This window comes from Thermobia domestica, chromosome 2 (assembly GCF_964235325.1).
Source record: "Thermobia domestica chromosome 2, izTheDome1.hap1.1, whole genome shotgun sequence".
Classification (NCBI taxonomy): Eukaryota; Metazoa; Arthropoda; class Insecta; order Zygentoma; family Lepismatidae; genus Thermobia; species Thermobia domestica.
The window spans coordinates 102,111,135-102,129,294 of NC_137455.1; the positions used below are offsets into that span (position 1 = coordinate 102,111,135).

At 30.9% G+C, this 18,160-nt stretch overlaps 1 protein-coding gene across 6 annotated transcripts in view; it reads left to right on the plus strand.

The window, feature by feature from the left end:
- The window catches only part of sona (sol narae metalloprotease), a 386,330-nt gene that overhangs the window by 284,382 nt on the left and 83,788 nt on the right, over positions 1-18,160 (plus strand). For all 6 annotated transcript variants that reach the window (XM_081744386.1, XM_081744358.1, XM_081744367.1 and 3 more), the window contains exon 2: positions 5,196-5,352. In XM_081744386.1, coding sequence (XP_081600512.1) covers positions 5,272-5,352 — 81 coding nt within the window. In that variant the 5' untranslated portion in view covers positions 5,196-5,271. The remainder of the gene's footprint in view (positions 1-5,195; positions 5,353-18,160) is intronic.

Below are 18,160 nucleotides of genomic sequence, written 5' to 3' on the forward strand. Positions count from 1 at the left end.
TTATCCGAAAGTGGGTACAAGATTATATTTCAGATGAATTGTTCTTTTGAAATGCATAATAAATACAATTAGAATAACTTAAACGATAACATCAATACAGTAATGTTATGGAAGATATTTACATTATGTTTTATACTATTTCCCCATTTTACACTTGTTCCATTAACAAGAAAAATATTGTTTTTAACCTACCATATAGGCTTTAATTTCACTCACTATGTAATATTTAATTTACATTTTTTAAATGTGAATATCATACAATTATACAGTTACCATGACCACTGGCAAGGTTACCCTCGCGAAAGTGTTCCACAAAGACTCGATTCTTTTCCAAGATATTTCGTGTTCTTCTTCTTCTCTCAGTCGATATGCTTTTCTGTTCAAACTGAATAACATTTAACACTTTTGTTACCATTTACCTTATCTCCGTCTGACTTTTGGTTAAAGTGAACTTGAAAAAAAAAAGAAAGAAAAAACTTAAATGCTTACATATACACTTACATTATAAGTATATAGATATATTTACTGGAACGTACAATCTTGTCAGACCAGGTGGACTGGACACGCCCAACACGAAGGAGAACTTGAAACAAAACTGTTCATTACTACTGTAACTGACAGGATAGAATGTCCAGCGTGGCTTACTTTGTATCGGAATTAGTTCTACCATTTGTAAAGCAATCTACGATTGCTGATAGTGCACTTAATATATCATAATCTCCTTTCTCATTACATACATGTATTTGTGTCTGGATCAATGTGTGGGAAGCCTTAAATTCGTTCTGTATAATGAACAACTAAAGATAGGAACATATGACTTGTACAAGAAAAGCAACCAATCTAAATAAAGGCACACGAAGGTCATTTATTTTTATTTTTCTAGGAAGTTTTTTTACTCAAAATTATGACATCTTCAGCAAAGAACGTAAACGTAACAATTTTTGAATTTCATGTTCTTCATCACTTTCCAGGGAGTCTAAACAATGGGAATAAAAGTGATAATTACAGTTTTGAAAAGAAGTTCCGCCAGTTTGCAGGAAGCCAAGTAGGCATATTCTAAACTTGTTTACTGACATTTGACAAAGAAGTAACCAGGTAGTACTATGCAGAAACAGCATTTTAATCATAACATACGAGTACAATTTTCTTCACTGCACTGTACAATTTCCTTCTTCACGTAATATTGTTACCATCTGTCAAGTTCAAAGGTTGAGGTTATGTTCGGCGAATTGTTTTCACTGATATTATCCAAGTTTTTGAAAAGAATTGTAATTTTTAGAAGAAAAAAAAACGTAAAGAAAATATTGATAGTTGATATCTATAGCTAATTTACAGGATGAGAATTTTAATCTTGAAGATAATATCTAGCAGAAGAGAAGACGGTAAATAAAGAAAATGACTTAACACGGAACCCCAAAACATGTTTACGTTACCAAAAATAGTACAAATAATTGAGCGGCTTCGGGAAAGACAATGGTATGTCACATTTTTTTCTCAGTTTCGAGTAAACTATAAAGTAAAGTTCAACATTTCCATGTAATGCAATGACATATACCAAATAAGCTTCCCCTGCAATCTGCAGGCGTGTTTCTGAAATTATACTGCCTACATACTATTTTGCGGTCCGATCAAAACTTTTTCATCTAACTCAATACCACCCTACCCTCGAGTCGCTCAATTAGATCAGGTATCTAAAATACACTAGAAGAAATCATGAGTGGTTTGGCACAGGGTATGATTTTCATGACACTTAAGGTTTCTTAAAACAAAGAATTAACTACAACATAATGTAAATATAATGCACAGGTAAACATAATTTGTCTGTGATTAAAGAGGATCTTTGCTTGAAAGGAAATTGCTTTGTGGTGCAACTTTGTACTTGATACAAAATCAGAACCTTTTCCATAGTAATTAACCATCCGTAAATACTGCTTGTTTTACTTTCTGTCGCAAACAATTTATTCTCTTTAAACATCTATCAGCCAGAAAATTTATAACAATTACAGTTTCTATTGACAATAAAGTTATCTTTAAGAAAAAAATAGATTTAATTTCTTACTTTGTAAATAATTTTACTCTGACATTCTCTTCAATTTAATAATAGTTTTTTTTAAACAATGGTACCTTCTGTACTTACCTTTTCTAAGTACTAAAAGTTTAACTAGCAATTAGAAAAGCTACACACTTCACAAACGTCTTTCAAGGTTTTATTTTTTTCTACTCGAAAACACTAATTATGGTCTTAACAAGGAGTTACGTTATTTGTAATCAAGTGAGTGTGCAAAGTAATTTGTTACTACTATTCGTTATTGAAACTAAGGCATTGTCTTATAACTTTGAATTGATACTTACACATAAGTGTTTGTACAATCGGTGTATACCCCATCCCCCATCGTACACTTGTGTGTGTATACCTCATCTCTTTATGCTCCTTTATGTACGTAAATAGTTTTGGGAAAGAACGAATTTTGGTAGGTTAAATCCAATTGCTGTTCCCACTTCTAAGAAAACTATTAAAATTAGGTAGTTCGAAGACATTGACAAGAAGACATTGAGTGATCCTACTTTTGTTGGCGACAGTCAATTATATTTTTAAATTGCCAAATTTTGTTCTTTGTATCAGGCTTTTATTGTTAGCTTCAAAAAGAACAATAAGAATGCACATATCTCCATGCATCCATCTCCGTTGATTTATAATTATCTGAACAAATAATTGAATTAATGATCAAATATTAACAAATGAGAAAAGGAAATTGTGTTTAATATTTAATTATCTGTAATATCTATATAAGCTTCATCCAACTTATATGATGCATGATTTTAAACTTTACTTCTAGAAAAACTAGGTTTCACACATGATTAAGAAATATATCTATTCGGTTTTAAAGAACATGACTTTTAAACAATTAATAACATATTCATAATAGAAAAGCCAATATTGAATAAATATGGTGATGATCTGCAGTTCTAAATATTATAAGGGTAATATCATTTTGTTCTTCACAGCAATCAAGTGTGTTAATGATGGGTATACTAATTCTTTTCTTCTCATTTTTATGTGTGTTTTTGGAAAGTAAAAGGCGACATACTTTGAAATGATTTTATATTTTACTGTGTTCTAATTCACACCTGACGAGAATTTCCACGTTGCCAAATGTAATTGTTTACAGAATACTAAAACTTAGTTAAATTGTAATTAGATCCTTAACCAGTACGACTCAAATTTTATTACTATTAGACCTATAACACCTCTTGTTGTAAGATTTGAAATGTTCAGGATTTTGATTCCAAACGTTTAGGTTAACCAATTGTTCATTTTGTAGAACTAACAGGAAGCTAATCAAACGAAAAAACTCTAGAAAGCAGCAATTAATTGTTTGTTATGGTGATTCACTTTTGTCATTTTGAATCTGAGTTAAACGAGATATTCTTTCTTCGAAGCAGATGAACAATCTCCAATTTGTTTCAAGTCGATAGCTAGTAATGAGATTTGGTGAAGAATTTAGAACTTTGTGAAATAAAAATAGAATAGAATAAGAGAAATAAATATCAATGACAAATTATGGAAATAATAAGCCTCACCTTGTGAGCAACATGAGAATTCAGTAATTTGTGTATTATGTTAAATTTCCATATGCAGTGTTTACAAGTAGTGAACACTTTTCATATGCGACGAGATGTGTGGAAAATTGTGCATTAAATTAATAATAGTTAATAACGAAAAAAGCATTCTAATTACTATCGGTATCGTTTTGAAAGGAACACAAATCAAAATTTGCTCCTAACGGCTAATCGCAAAAACAAATCAGCGAACGAGAAGCTAATAAATTATTCGTTTGAAGGCATAGCGAAGGTCATGGAATAAAAATGGGTTCGAAAGCTGACACTGGACTTGTTAAAGGCTGAAACCTTCCTCGGGCATGGCCATTCAACTCATACAACACGGAAGAAGGAAAAACGAAATTTAGCATTATTGTTTTGTGCAAATTACAGAATAATTGCTAAGATGAATAATATTACTAATGTTAGTATTCAAAAATTGAACATGACGTTTCTATTTATGAATGTAATTAACATGCATATTTCAGCATCCAGCACTTTACTGAGCATCGTCATAGAATTTTAGACGTTAAACATTTTAAAAAGAAATGAATTTTAAATATTTAATACATTTTCGCATCGTTGTCATCTCACAATTGGAGACGACATATTTCTATATAAGATAGTAACCGTTAATTTGCGTAACAAGTTGTTACTTGTAGATAAGTACGCACATTTCATGTACCAACCTCATCACCTCCTACAACAACTTGTATAATACTAGCCAAGATGGCCATTGAAAGTAAAGAAAACTTTCTCATTGCAATAGAATGTAATCTCTCATAATTATTATTCTTGTTTTACTATAACTTGTTGTTCTTGTTTAGCTTTATTGGTTTACTGAGATTTAACGTCTCTTTGCACGACCGAGGCTGTAATTACAATTTAAAGTGAAATCGGAACTGCTACTCGATTTTTGTCCGGAGCTTTGGATACCCCACTGCAAATTTACTGCCCTATTTCAGTGTGAAATTACTTATTCAATACTGAATCTGCTTTCATATATTGAAATTTATGGCCTTCAAATAGTAGCAAGCTTAAAAACATTAGGAAATTTCTACATTTTTAGCATATAATGTATATCTTTGTTCAAAGATGAGATACACACCAATCGATAGATTTTATTGAGTTATACAAAATGATATGCATGAGTGTAAATCTTTTTCCATAGTTTTCCAGAAAATAGAGGAAAAACTTTTTTTTTGTAAAATCATCAAGCTCTGCATTATGACACTAAGAAGATGACAGTTCACAGTATGTTTAATGACATATAGCATAAAAGTTTGATTAACTCCTAAACTTTACTGTCCATGGAGGTTACATTCAGTTGAAGAAAATAACATATTCGAGGATAAATTATCATATGTGTATTTTTCGACAAAATCGAGATGAACAATTTTTTTTCTGGCGTTTAAATATGTCCTTCGTTGCTAATCTAATAGTTTATAATGTTTATTCAACTGTGAATTTATTTACTTACTATATATGAAAAATATATGCAGCACATTGAAAATAAACAAATGACTAATAAATTAACAAAGGAGCAAATTGGACACATTTGACTAATTAAACGCACTTTGTTCTTATATTTTTAGGAGGATCGTCATACCCTCAACATCTTTCAATTATTCAGCTGATAAACACCACCACAATTACCTGCCACCAATCAGAATGTCGCTATCATCAACATTATGTCTTTTGTCAGTGGCTGTGTCCTTATGCTGTTTAACAGCAGCATTTTCTGGGAAAGCGGTAAGTACCATATTCAATTGCTGTTTACAGTAGTATTCTCTTTTGTTGTGCAACAATTTTCGTATTGTAAAATACAGCGTTCAAGTAGAGGTTTCAGTAGGTGACATAATAGAAATATTTTTAAATCAGTGATAGATATGATCATGATTACCCTGTTGAGTTACTTACTGTTACTCTAGGTAGTGATTTCAACAGAATAAGGATTCAAGATGGAACAATGAAGTTATTTTGGATATTAGTAGAGGTAGGAAGAGTTACTTAATGAACGTTTCAGTATCTACCGTAGTTCCCCACATCTTGTTAAGATTTCGTTCTTAGAACTTCTATATCCTTATGGGATTTTAAAATATCGGTCATTAATGAGTAACTTTTTTTTTGTTCTAAATCCTTGACTTTTTACAGTACTTTAACAGATCAGTATCAGTTAGATCTAGTTTCAAATTTTAGAATAAAAAAGACGAATGATTCTTTCTCCAGTAACAGTTTGCCTTTTCTCGTAGAATATTTACTTTTAAAATTTCGCCCCTCGAGTTCAAGCAACTTGAAATCTCAAGTTTTAATCATGGTTATGCTCTTCAGGCTAAAGGAGACAGATGAGATGTGAAAGTCAATGATTATGAAATGGTTGGTGGAATGAGAATGTAAGAAAAAACAGGAGAACCAAGAAAGCTCATGGATAGGATATTGTCCATTGTAAGTTCGCGTGGTCGTGGATTGAACCAGGGACTCATCGCACCAAAAGTGTGTGATATATGTATTTGTACTGATAAGTCACCATGTCCCCTTCAAACATTCATATTATCATTTTAAATCAATTTAAGCCCATATACTGTATTACATCCAATGTGGGAGATTTGATTTAATATTAATTGCTACATTGAATGGTTTTGTTTTTCAAAATTCGCATGAGTTTTGTTTTGTTAAAGGAAAAAAACTATTTGTACATCAGAATAACACTCATCTACTTATTTAACCTCTTGACAGTCTATTTACTTAATTTAAGTCACTAACCTTTCATTGTGCCACATCAAGTGTTTTACAAAGCATACTCTGTATAGCAGCTTGTTTGTACCTGTAAGTAAACCACGTAGCTAACTTTTTTTTTCGAATTTCATTCTAAGTGTTTTTTGAAAGATGACTTCTTCATTAACTTTTCAATGCGGTGTTTTCCCTTGTCTTGTTTGTTTTCAGTTATTTTCATGTTGTTGACTGTATTATACACTAGAGCTATCACAAAGGGTTGCGGTATTGAAATACGCCAGCATTTCTTTACATGTCTTTCTAAATTAAATTAATTGTGCATGTTGTTTTAGTCCATAACCTTTTTATTTAAATAACAGTGAATAAAATGAAAATTTGTCAAGCCTCTTTAGAAATGTTTAACAAGTTCAACAATAAATTACTTTCTGTTTGCTCTGCCAATATTAATAGTAAATAAATCCATCTTTCTAGACATTTAACCATAATCATTTTGTTTTAATTAGATAAAAATAAATGCAAATTTCTGAATGATGCCTTATGCAGAAAATAAACACGAATCACGTATAAAGTGCATTTGGGATATACAATATAGGAAGAAGATAAATTTCAGAGATATTTTGAGTTGAATGTCTAAGATTTCGTTTCTTCTTTCATACTTTTGTAATCAATTACTCTATTTGGTTTATGATAATGTATATGACATTCAATTTGTTGCTACTAGTCGTACCAAAATTGTATTTCATTATTCATCTAAAACTTAGCATTGCAGTGTGTCAAGACATGATTTCAAGATTTTTTTTAAAAAAAATACTGATCTTGCTCAGTTTCAAGTTTAATTTTAATCAGCACTTTATTTATATTATTTTGATGAAAAGTTCTTCCTGAAGTTAGTATTGAAGAAGCTATATAAAGTATCAAAAACAATCTGTTGAGGCTGCTCTTCCTCTTCTCACCAAAATCAATTACTTAAATATAACTGGTTAAACAAGCAAACGAACAAACAAAACGATTTAAGTCAGATTGATTGATTTGTGTCGTTTTATTCCATAAAATCTTAAGTGCAATCAGAAAATAACATTATTATACAAATCTACGGATTTTAAACAAAACAGATACGCGTTTATAAGAATGACAAATATAATTCTGATCAGGGGTAAAAGTGGATCCGAAAAGGCGGGGGGACGGTAGATAGCGACATGACGCCACTCCGTACCCCCTGCCTATCTTTGCTCATTGTAATTTTAAAAAACTGGGGGGACGCCGTATATATTTTTTCAAGGTGGAAGGACGGCGTCTCCCGCGTTCCCCCTCACTTTTACCCCTGATTCTGTCTGATACAATAAGAAAATCTTGAATACATACGCAAAAAATCAAACTTCAGGAAGCTTTAAAACTAAGACCCAGAAGCAAGGTATATCATTATTACAAAAGTAAAAGTAAAATGATTTGGTTGAAGAATTTAGACTCATTGATCCAATGGACGCTAAAACTTAAAAAATGACCACATAAATGCTAAAATAAGGTCAACAAAAATTGTGAAGCTAAATATTATAGGGAGAACACTAAGTTTGCTAGCTAATATAGTCGAGAAAGTGGTGGAATATAGAAGCTTTACGTCTCACTACAACTTTAAAAAAAAAAAAACTATATATTTGACATTTAAAGTCAGTAATTTTTAGACAGTGTTTTCTCAAATACAAACTGCTCCTCTAAATTAGGCTTTCCATTATCTACGAATAATGTTATTATAGCTTCTGTTAAACAAAGATGACAAGTTCAATATATGTATTTATTTCATACAAGAACAAGTTATTCAATCTGGTCTACAATTAGGACGGAATTTTCGTTTCTTTTTTGTTTAAAAAAAGTAATTGCATTCATAAACATTTATTTTCTAGAGAAACTCTTCTTCTATAATTTCAGTAAGTAGGACATACTATATTCAGTATGTTTTACGTTATAATCTGTGGAATGTTTCATCTAAACTTCGTATGCTAATATTTCTACCTAACCATATACACTGTGTGCTCATATATTTTCTTGCACACGCAAAAATTGTATGTTTGTTTTCTCCTTAATCATATTATACTTACATATAGATATAGAGTGCACAAACTTTCACTTATATGTAAGTTACTGTCGGTTTCTGGACTTACGGAAGTGTTATCATCCACCAGAGAATGGCGTAGGTTGCGTCGTGACGATACTACTACTCTAAATTGCAACTAAATCACCTACTTAATTCTCACGTGATTACATTTTTTCTTGTTCTGCCTGTTCATGATACATTTATATATATAAGTTATGCATTACTACTACGTAAGAAAAACTTTTAGTTAATTAACAATGATGAAATAACGATTTAAAAACAAACTTGTCATCTGTTTAACAGTGCAACAAAGACATGCTTTGACATACACATAACACACATAATGTAATGACAAAGCATTTGGCATATATTAGAATACTTATTATTAAGTAATCTCTTATTCCGAAGTATAAATGCAAAAGATGCATTCTTATTGTAAATATTAAAAGTTTGTTTATCGAGATTTGGGCATCAAATTTCGATGAGTTTAATTGCTTACTTGATTTTATAAGCATTGCGCAATAAATACTTAAATTAAGCATGCGTTTTTAGACGGCCAAACAAGAAAGAACGTAATTAAGAGCTTACTTTAAACAATTAATATACTTATTTTTGTATAAATTTTGTGGATTTTGAAAGCAATGATCCTTCTACAACAAGAAGTGCGCAGATCGTTGAAATTGTTTGTTGTTATCAGCGCTTTTTATGCTGATAAACTATCAATGCCATGTATAACAGTTGAAATAAACACATTTTTTTTTAAGTTACAGGAATTCATCCCTTAGTCTTGTCTGATTTCAACAGATGTAGGGTCGTTCCAATTACTGTCTATTATATGATAAATAATATAATTCTAGCGTTAAGTAATACACTTTTTCGTTCTAGAGGGACAAGTTTTTCCCATCTACCAAACAGATCGTATTAAGAACGAACGTCTTAATTATTTATTGTTAGCTTCTCGATCATTCATATGTAAAAATACATGCTTTTGCCAAAAGGGCAATTTTCTATCTGATTTTCAACCTAATCTAGGACCGCGACTATGAATTTATATATATATATATATATATATATATATATATATATATATATATATATATATATATATATATATATATATATATATATATATATATATTACAATAGAGAGGAGAAAATAAACAAAAATAAATCTACGTATAACATGTTAAGAACGTGCCATTCTTAAATGAGAAAGGCTTGATACAAGTCGAACAACAACATTCATTTGTCATTTTGCTTGTTGCAATACGATGGTTATGCCGCCATTTCTATTGAAAGAGAAAGGTTCAGGCAAAGTTCATTTCTAAAGTGGCATCTTCTGATAGAAAGGAAGGAAAAACTACTTTCTACTCGTGTTGTGTTTACAAATTTGTTTTCATTAGATTTTTTAATTACAAGTTTATTTTTATTAGATTTTTTAGAGTTAGAAATAAATTGTAAAGCAATAGTAAGTAGCTTAGATTTCAAACCAACGAGGCTTATCCATTATTTACACACACACACACACACACACACACACACACACACACACACACACACACACACACACATACACACATAATGAAAGGCATACTTTATGTTGATATTCTTCACTTGATTTATGGTTAGTTTTAATTAATTGTAAAACAAATGATCAAATAAAATAATTTGTATGATACAAAAAGTGTTCACGATGGACTAATTTGAAGCAGAAATATTGTATGTTTCTGGTATAGGGCAGTTGTGTTTTAAAGTAAATATTTTTCACTGCTACAACTTATTTTGTTATCTTACATCATATTTCATTTTCATACGAAGTCATTTTGCGTATTACTATGCATTTTTTTTTAGTGAAACAAGTAGATAAATTTGTTCGATAATTGACCACCGTTCAAACTATTCTGTGACCTGTAGATTTCTTCTATGAAAGTTTTTAAGATCTAGGGTTTAATTAACGCATAATTTACTCTTAACAACAAGTACTGAATATGCATATTAGATATGGCATATTACGTACACTTTTTTCCTCTCGTTAACAGTATCCTTGGATCCTTGAGATAGTTTCTGTTCTTGCTTCATGTGGAGTATTGTGAAATACTTCACGATCATGAAAAAATCAAAGAAACGTTCTTTTTTATGAGTCTTTGACCCAGTGACGTAACGGATTCAAAAGGACATTGTATTGTATTTTATCTGTATATATATATATTCTTGTGGTAGGTAGGGATGTAATGTATAATCACGAATCAAGGAAGACCATGAAGAGAAGTAAATCAAAACATTTAAAGGAAGAAAAATGCCCATCGAATGCGTCAGCTGACTGATGTGACCCCATGAGCGCCAGTTCTAGCGCCTGTGGCTATGTTTTGGCCCGGAGAACAAGATGATCTTGACTTTCTCTTCGCATCACATTACAAATATCCATAAGATGAAAGAAAAAGAGAGAGAGATACGTTAAAGAGTTCGGATTGGACACGACCAACCGATGACGAAGAAATGCCTTCAAAGTGCGATGACCTTGAGGAAAAAAATACTTCTTAAACATACCTCCCACCTTGCTCCTCCTTGCTTTTCTTTGGTTATTCCATCCACAGAATCAACTATTCCCAAAAGACTTTTTCCTTTATGTATAGACGAAACTTGTGAAAGACATTGAATATTCCGGTCAAAAGTGGAACATCGACACTGGAGACCTTGTACTTCTACTATCGGAAAGATATTGTTGAAAGCTGCAGATTTACGAATAAGTTGTAAATTGTTTACTATGTCCAACAAGTAAAAATGAAAACAACTAGAATGTATACTTTTTTGATTGAATATTGACATATTTTGCGAGAGAAGAATTTTGGAAGATGGAAAACTGCATTATTATCTCCAATTCACATCAACAAACGATGAGCAAGGATTCATTTGCGAACTCCACCAACAGTTTCAGAAGGTTTAATCTATAAATAAGAAAAGAAACATTGATGCGTTGACCTGTCTTTGATCTAGCGAGTGATGTCCTTACACTTCCTTCATGGAAACGGCGAAGAAAACAAAAGGGCAAAGTTGTTGTTTCAGCTATGACGTCATAAGTGATGTTAACCTGCCTCTTCCCAGCATCCAAGACAATATTTCATCTCAAACCTTTTTTTATTCAGTCTTTCCTTACAAACAAGGTTGCAGTTTTATCATCATACTTAATTTCAAGGTATCAGAAGGATTTGTTTCCTAAAAAAAACATCCCATATCAGGAACAAAAAAATTCCAATGTTTTGTGGATTGTGTAATTTATATTATGCCTCTTTCCCCGCTACAATGGACGTTAAAAAGAAAACTCCCTTAATTTTTCTTTAAGCCATTGTTTTCCCATTCTTCCGGCATAGAGAGTACATATTAGTTATTACATCTCTCACTCTTTCGTATTTAATTCCAAGGTAACTTTAGTCAAAATAAATCAGGATAACTTACAATTAGATAAATTGATAAAGAAGGAAACGTATACTTACAAAATCAATATAATAATTATTTCTGCTGCAAGTTAATGAGACATGTTGCCATAATATTACCAGCTTGCCATAAAATAAAGAATAGGCCTACAATCTATTCAAAATCATTTGATTTCAAAGGAAAAAATTGTAAGCAGATTCAGTATAAAAGTTCAATTAAGAGTTCTACAATAAACCATCAAATTCAAGGAAGTTTGATCTCAGTTGGTTCTTTAAATACCTACTTACTAACAATGGATTATTTATGAAGTTTAATGTATAGTAAAGTTTAATGTAAACATAACTATTTAAGAGTACGCAACAACAATTTTAGAAAAATATAGCACACATGCAACTTATAATTTTTCCATGAATTTCTGTTTTACACAGATCAAAAATTATTTCATAATAAAATTTTCATTGTAAGCAATAATAATGTATCACTAAAATTGTAGCATGTCAAAAATTAGTTAACTACATTGTTTGGCGCTGTACTCATTCCGTTCATAAGAGTGCCTAAAGTTAATATGATGTATTATGTATCTTAAATTTAATTTCAAGAAACTTCTCGAAAATCTTTTACGTATGCAAAATGACTCTAGAAACAAAACAATAAAACTCATTCATGACCAATTCTAATACCATCCGGGGCAGCATATTAACCTTGATAACTTACTCATATTCTAGGTCACTTATCATTCAAGTTAAGCAAATGACAAGACATATAAATTGAAATCTGTACAAGTCCCTCTCTTCTTCCCATCTCCTTGTGCATTTAAGATATATGCAGAATTGATACATTAATATACAACAATTATATTTACGAAAGTGTTGACAAAGAAGAACAAGTTTAGAAAAACTCGAATCATTTCTTAATACTTGCAATATCTCGAATTGATATACGGGACAGTTCATCAAACGTACACAGTTATCTTTGCATAGTACCAACAACATAATTTAAGTATTCTACCTTCGTTTGGGTGGAGAAAAATTACAAATTAGCATAAGAATGTCTAGAGAGTGCCTAATAAATGTTTTTTTTAAAAGAAAAAAAGAACAGCATTGTTGCAGCCTACTGCAATTTGGAAAAATACTCGCGCGTCTATCGTTTGTTACATAACATGCCCTTGCTTGACTCATAGACGGTAGAATTGTACCAAGGGCAATTATTAACGTTTGAGTTCCCATCTTGTATGTCTAGTCTTCATTTTCACGTTCATGAACACACGTAAATATAAACGATAAGACTTTCGTTATAATAATATCAGTTGCACTCATCTAACCTTGAATAAATTTCCTGCAACGAAAGGTAACCTGTCCTCTTTACTTTGTGGTTGATGTTACATATTTAGATATCTTTTTCAAACAAGAGAAAAAACTACTTAATTTTACTTAATATCAGGTAGTCTAAAAAGTAGTGGCTTTGCGTACGTGATGGCGTTAGTGAGTGAGAAATCTCAATGTGTGTAAGTCACGGCGGGTCAGACCTCATGTCATTTGAGAGCTGAAAATTGAAGCTATTAGTTGTGCAAAACAAATGGTGGATATCTGATTATTAGATGTAAGATATTGCGGCTTGAAGATGAGTAAACTTTTCACAAGACTGTGCTACATTTTATAATTTTACGGTTTACAAAGGCGCAATGAAGCGCAGATCCACGAAGAAATTTGTGCTGTTTATGGGCAAAACACGTTATCAAAAGCAACAAACGCAAAGCGCACACTGATGCTTACGAAGGTTATTCTGTGCGTTTGCTTGGATTGGAAGGTACCGCTGGTCAGAACGATAGATTTGAGATATATATACTGTCATCAACTAGCGCGAATGCACCTAGCAATTCAAAAGAAACGGCCGGAACTGATCAACAGAAAGGGTATCGTATACAACGTTGACAACGTCAAACCGCATATATCTTTAACGACCTGTCAAAAATTAAGGAAACTTGGTTAGAAGGTTTTAATTCATCTATTGTATAGCTCGGACCTGACACCGTCAGACTATCGTTGTTTCAGTCTCTTCTTTATAAATTCCCTGAATAGTGTTGAGTTAGTTTCAAAAGAGGCCTGTTAAAACGACTATCACTTTTCTTTTACCAAAAAAAACCAAAGAAATTCTGTAGCAATGGGACTATAATGTTGCCGAAAAAAGTGGCAGAGGGTAATCGAACAAAATCGTACAATGCGGTTTCATAATGTTATTTTCAAATCACAATTAAATGTATTCTCAATTTCTTACCTTCAGACGTTCAATCATTTTTAGACGACCTTATTTAGTGACAAGTACGAGAATTTTGACATTAAACATTTAAAATCTGTCTCTCAAACATTGTTCGTCTATATAGGAGGAATTTAGTGAAATTGACTTCGAATTCATTAGTATTAAAAATCTGAAACCATTATTAGTACAAGCCTTTAAAGCTCAGCATTCCTAACCATTAATTGGTCTTAACTTTGAAATATGAGTATCAATTAGGAATTAGGAATTAGCCCGCCATGTACAAGAGATGATATCCCTCGGTGATCGCACCATCCGGGAAAATGGAAGGAAGGAGCAACTGGGACCTGTATGTTAGGGATAGTTCCGGTATTTGGCTGGTACAAATGAGAAAAACTCAGGAAAACCTCACTCAGAATGGCTGGTCTGAAAACGTTTTTACACTTTTTCGATCAAGTGTTCCCACCAAAAATATGACTATAAAAAGCACGGTAAAACTATTAATTAGAAAGAGATCGACGTGTTACAAAAGTAGAAAAAAACAGTCCTCTGGTTACCTACTTTCATTGAAAATGTTATCAGAACATCAAATTGGAGTCCTTTGGTGATTATTCTTTTACATTTACAAGATTATTTGTATATTCAACTTTGTTGCTGTTTCTTAAAAAAAAAACGACTATCTAACTGTAGAGTTTACATATATTTTTCTAAATGAGCTCTATTTAACAAACATTTGTTCTGACTTCAAAGGAAAAACAAAAAAAAAAAAAATTTTATTATCATTTTGATGTCATAGTATTATCTTATATATTGCTTTTTTAACCACTTAAATACAAATCACCAATCAGTCCCCACGCTTTAAATGGTAGGAGGAGGTGACTGGGAAAAATAAAACTTGTTTTTCAAGAGAAATTTTTTGCAATCTGTCCCAGTGACTTTCATCTTACATTCGCACTTGTCAACTGAACCGATGAAAGTGAGTCAAACAGAGGGAAGTAATAGCAGAACAGATGTTGTGTGAAATTAATTAACAACAAACGAAAGTTGATGGCGGAAGGCATCACAACAATGTTTTATTCAGTCTTTTATTTGTTTGTTGGTTGGTTTCATCTTTCAAGTGCTTCTTGTATATGCATCATCATTTATTTTGTTTTAAAATCTATTTCCTTTCGTAATTGTTTTGAAGTTAAATTTTCCCCTTACTTTAATCTTGAAGGGATGTTAATTGTTGACATGGTGAAGGACAAATCATAATTATTTTCACTTGAACTGTCCATTTTGTAAGCTTATATTATTTTAAAGACTCTTCAAACAGAAGTTGCTTATAATTAAGAAATTGACATTTACAGAACACTGATGCTGATTCCACAAGAGTTACTACAATTCTAATAATTTTAATCTAAATCAAATTATAATCTAATTTCTCGACATTTTCCTAGTAATCTGGTAATAATTGGAAAAATCTTTAAGTTTATAACTGAATAATTATGAAATCAGTTGAAATTCATCAGTATTTGCCGAACAAAGACTGATATACAAAAATTTCTCAGAAAGCTATAAGTATTATATATCACTATTAGTGGTATCCCATACTTACAAATGTGAGTATTTAGGTTATTTTCTAATTAATCTGTAAGTCTTGAAATAGAAACAAAATTACATTTTGTTTATTATGAATTAATTCATTACTTATCTTAGAATTAGTAACTGTGAGCTGGAAATTAGGTAAATTGTATTGAGTTCGGAATTAATTTTATAAATAAAATCTTTATATAAGTAAATTGATCCAAATGGTTCTGGATGTTCTGATAATTCATAAACGAATAGTTGTTAATGTGGTATTAACAAAGAAATATGATACTATTTTTAAAAGAATTAACTTTTAAGGCACATAATAAGTCTAAAAGTTATATTTATAGGATTAAGAAGAATATAGGGATTTGCAAGCTGTCGACTTCTAAGGACCACTGCAAAATGTATTTATGGCATTATTTTTCTTGTTTTGTCTTTATTCCAGTTATCTAGCCCTTCTCAAACCGTGTGACAAAGATCTTTATTTGTTTGTTTTGATTGAATGTTTCCATGTTTCTGAATCAGCATACATGAAAGTGAGAGGGTGAAAGGATTTATCTAAAATTAAGTAGGAACTACTATTCGCGAGAATGAAAATGACATAAAATGTTATTTTATCCAGTATAAACTTCAGAATTTTGAAGGATTTTGCTCCTCTTCCATATACTGTCCTAAGATAGCGTCTTGAATAATGAAAAGGAAAATTTTCAGAAGAAAATCAGACTACTTCAACATCATTCTCTTATACATGATTCATTTTTCTTTTGCATAGAATTGGTGGCATTTCCTTTCTCTGATATTAGAAATTTGATGTTTCCCTGTCATCCGATAGATTCTAAATATCTTAAAATAAACTTTGAGCAGACCAACCTTTAATTTTTTTTTCTAGATTTTTTGTTTTCATTTATTTACAGTTTTCTCTCAGATGATGGAAAAGAAAATTACATGTCATTTTCTTGCTGGAAAGTATGTACAACAAAAGAAACAATAAAAAAATAATAATACCACAAAATGACAATAAATATAGTTGCATCATGTTTTATAAAGTACTTACTATATGTTCAACACAAGAAGTTACGAAAACCTTCTCGGCGAACAAAAGCATTTTCTTTCAACACCCATCAAAAGTTTCGGTTAGTTGGTAGTCTTCTGTTACTTGCACGTACAGATGAATCCTTTTGTTGCATAGCTCTTCATGATATACAATATTCTGTAGACAGACAACACAACTCAATGTCCACAGGTTATCTTTCTTCTTCTACCTACCTCAAGGGTTAGCAAATAGTGTGTGTCACAATACTTCTTAAGCATGTGTTCCTAATTTTTGTTCCACAGACCAATATACTGAGTCGTAACTTATTATCTCTAAATTTCTTGGGCCATGACCAACATGCGTTATAGCGTCTTGCATATAAAGGCAATGTTGCAAACAGACAAAAGAAACGATAACTTCTTTATTTAGAATACGTCATAACCACAAACATCATATGTGGCATAATGCACTGAAATTCAAAAAATAAACAATATCGTGAATCAAACAAATATGATGTCTAAATTATATCAGTGCAACTATGTAACTAACTATATAATTATCAAATGTAATTTGAATATATTATTATATAGGTTACATTTATATTTCAATAGGAAGAGTTTTCTTAATTATGCGTTAATTTCGATAAAATTGTGAGGATATAGGAAATGAAATAAAGAAAATGAAATTAAATTAAAAGGCCATATTATTAAAGTTTCAACAAAATGTAACAAATTTGATATATTTTAAATTGCTAATCGAAATGAATAAAACGTTTCAACACAGCAAATGAATTTTAGGTTATTATATGTAGGTGAACATGTTAAGAGAAATAAAATTAAGAACAACACATGACTAGTTTTCAAATTTGACTCGAGAAGGTTAGTGTTCTAAAATATCTGTAATATTATGAAAATTCAGATAATGTGTAACAACATGAACTCTAAAAAATTTTCAATTTCTCTCAGTGATTTTCTCAATCAACTCAACTGTCTCTGAAATTTCAATTTGCATTTTAGCTTTATGTTCAATTGCTCTATGGTTGCAAGGAATACTCGTTTATTCAAATTTGTCATTTTTCAATGCAATGAATTATAATAAATTGAGATTATTTTTACAAATAAATAATTAATGCAATGATGAAGTTGAGTAAGCAGATATAATATTTGGAAGAGAAAACAAATGTATAATAATTATATACATATTAATATCAAATAGAGTAACATATCGAACCTACGACTCTACGGAAGAGCATTTGCTATCGTGTATTTTTTCCAAAGCATGCTTAAAAATCGGATTTATATAACATGTTAGAAAGCATGTTTCCTTATGCAGAAAACATATTTTCTTATTTTTTTCCGATCTTCGTGGTCTACCACAGAATTCATAAATTTGTTTATTTACATATAGAAAAATATTCCAATACATATATATGATCTATTATATATACA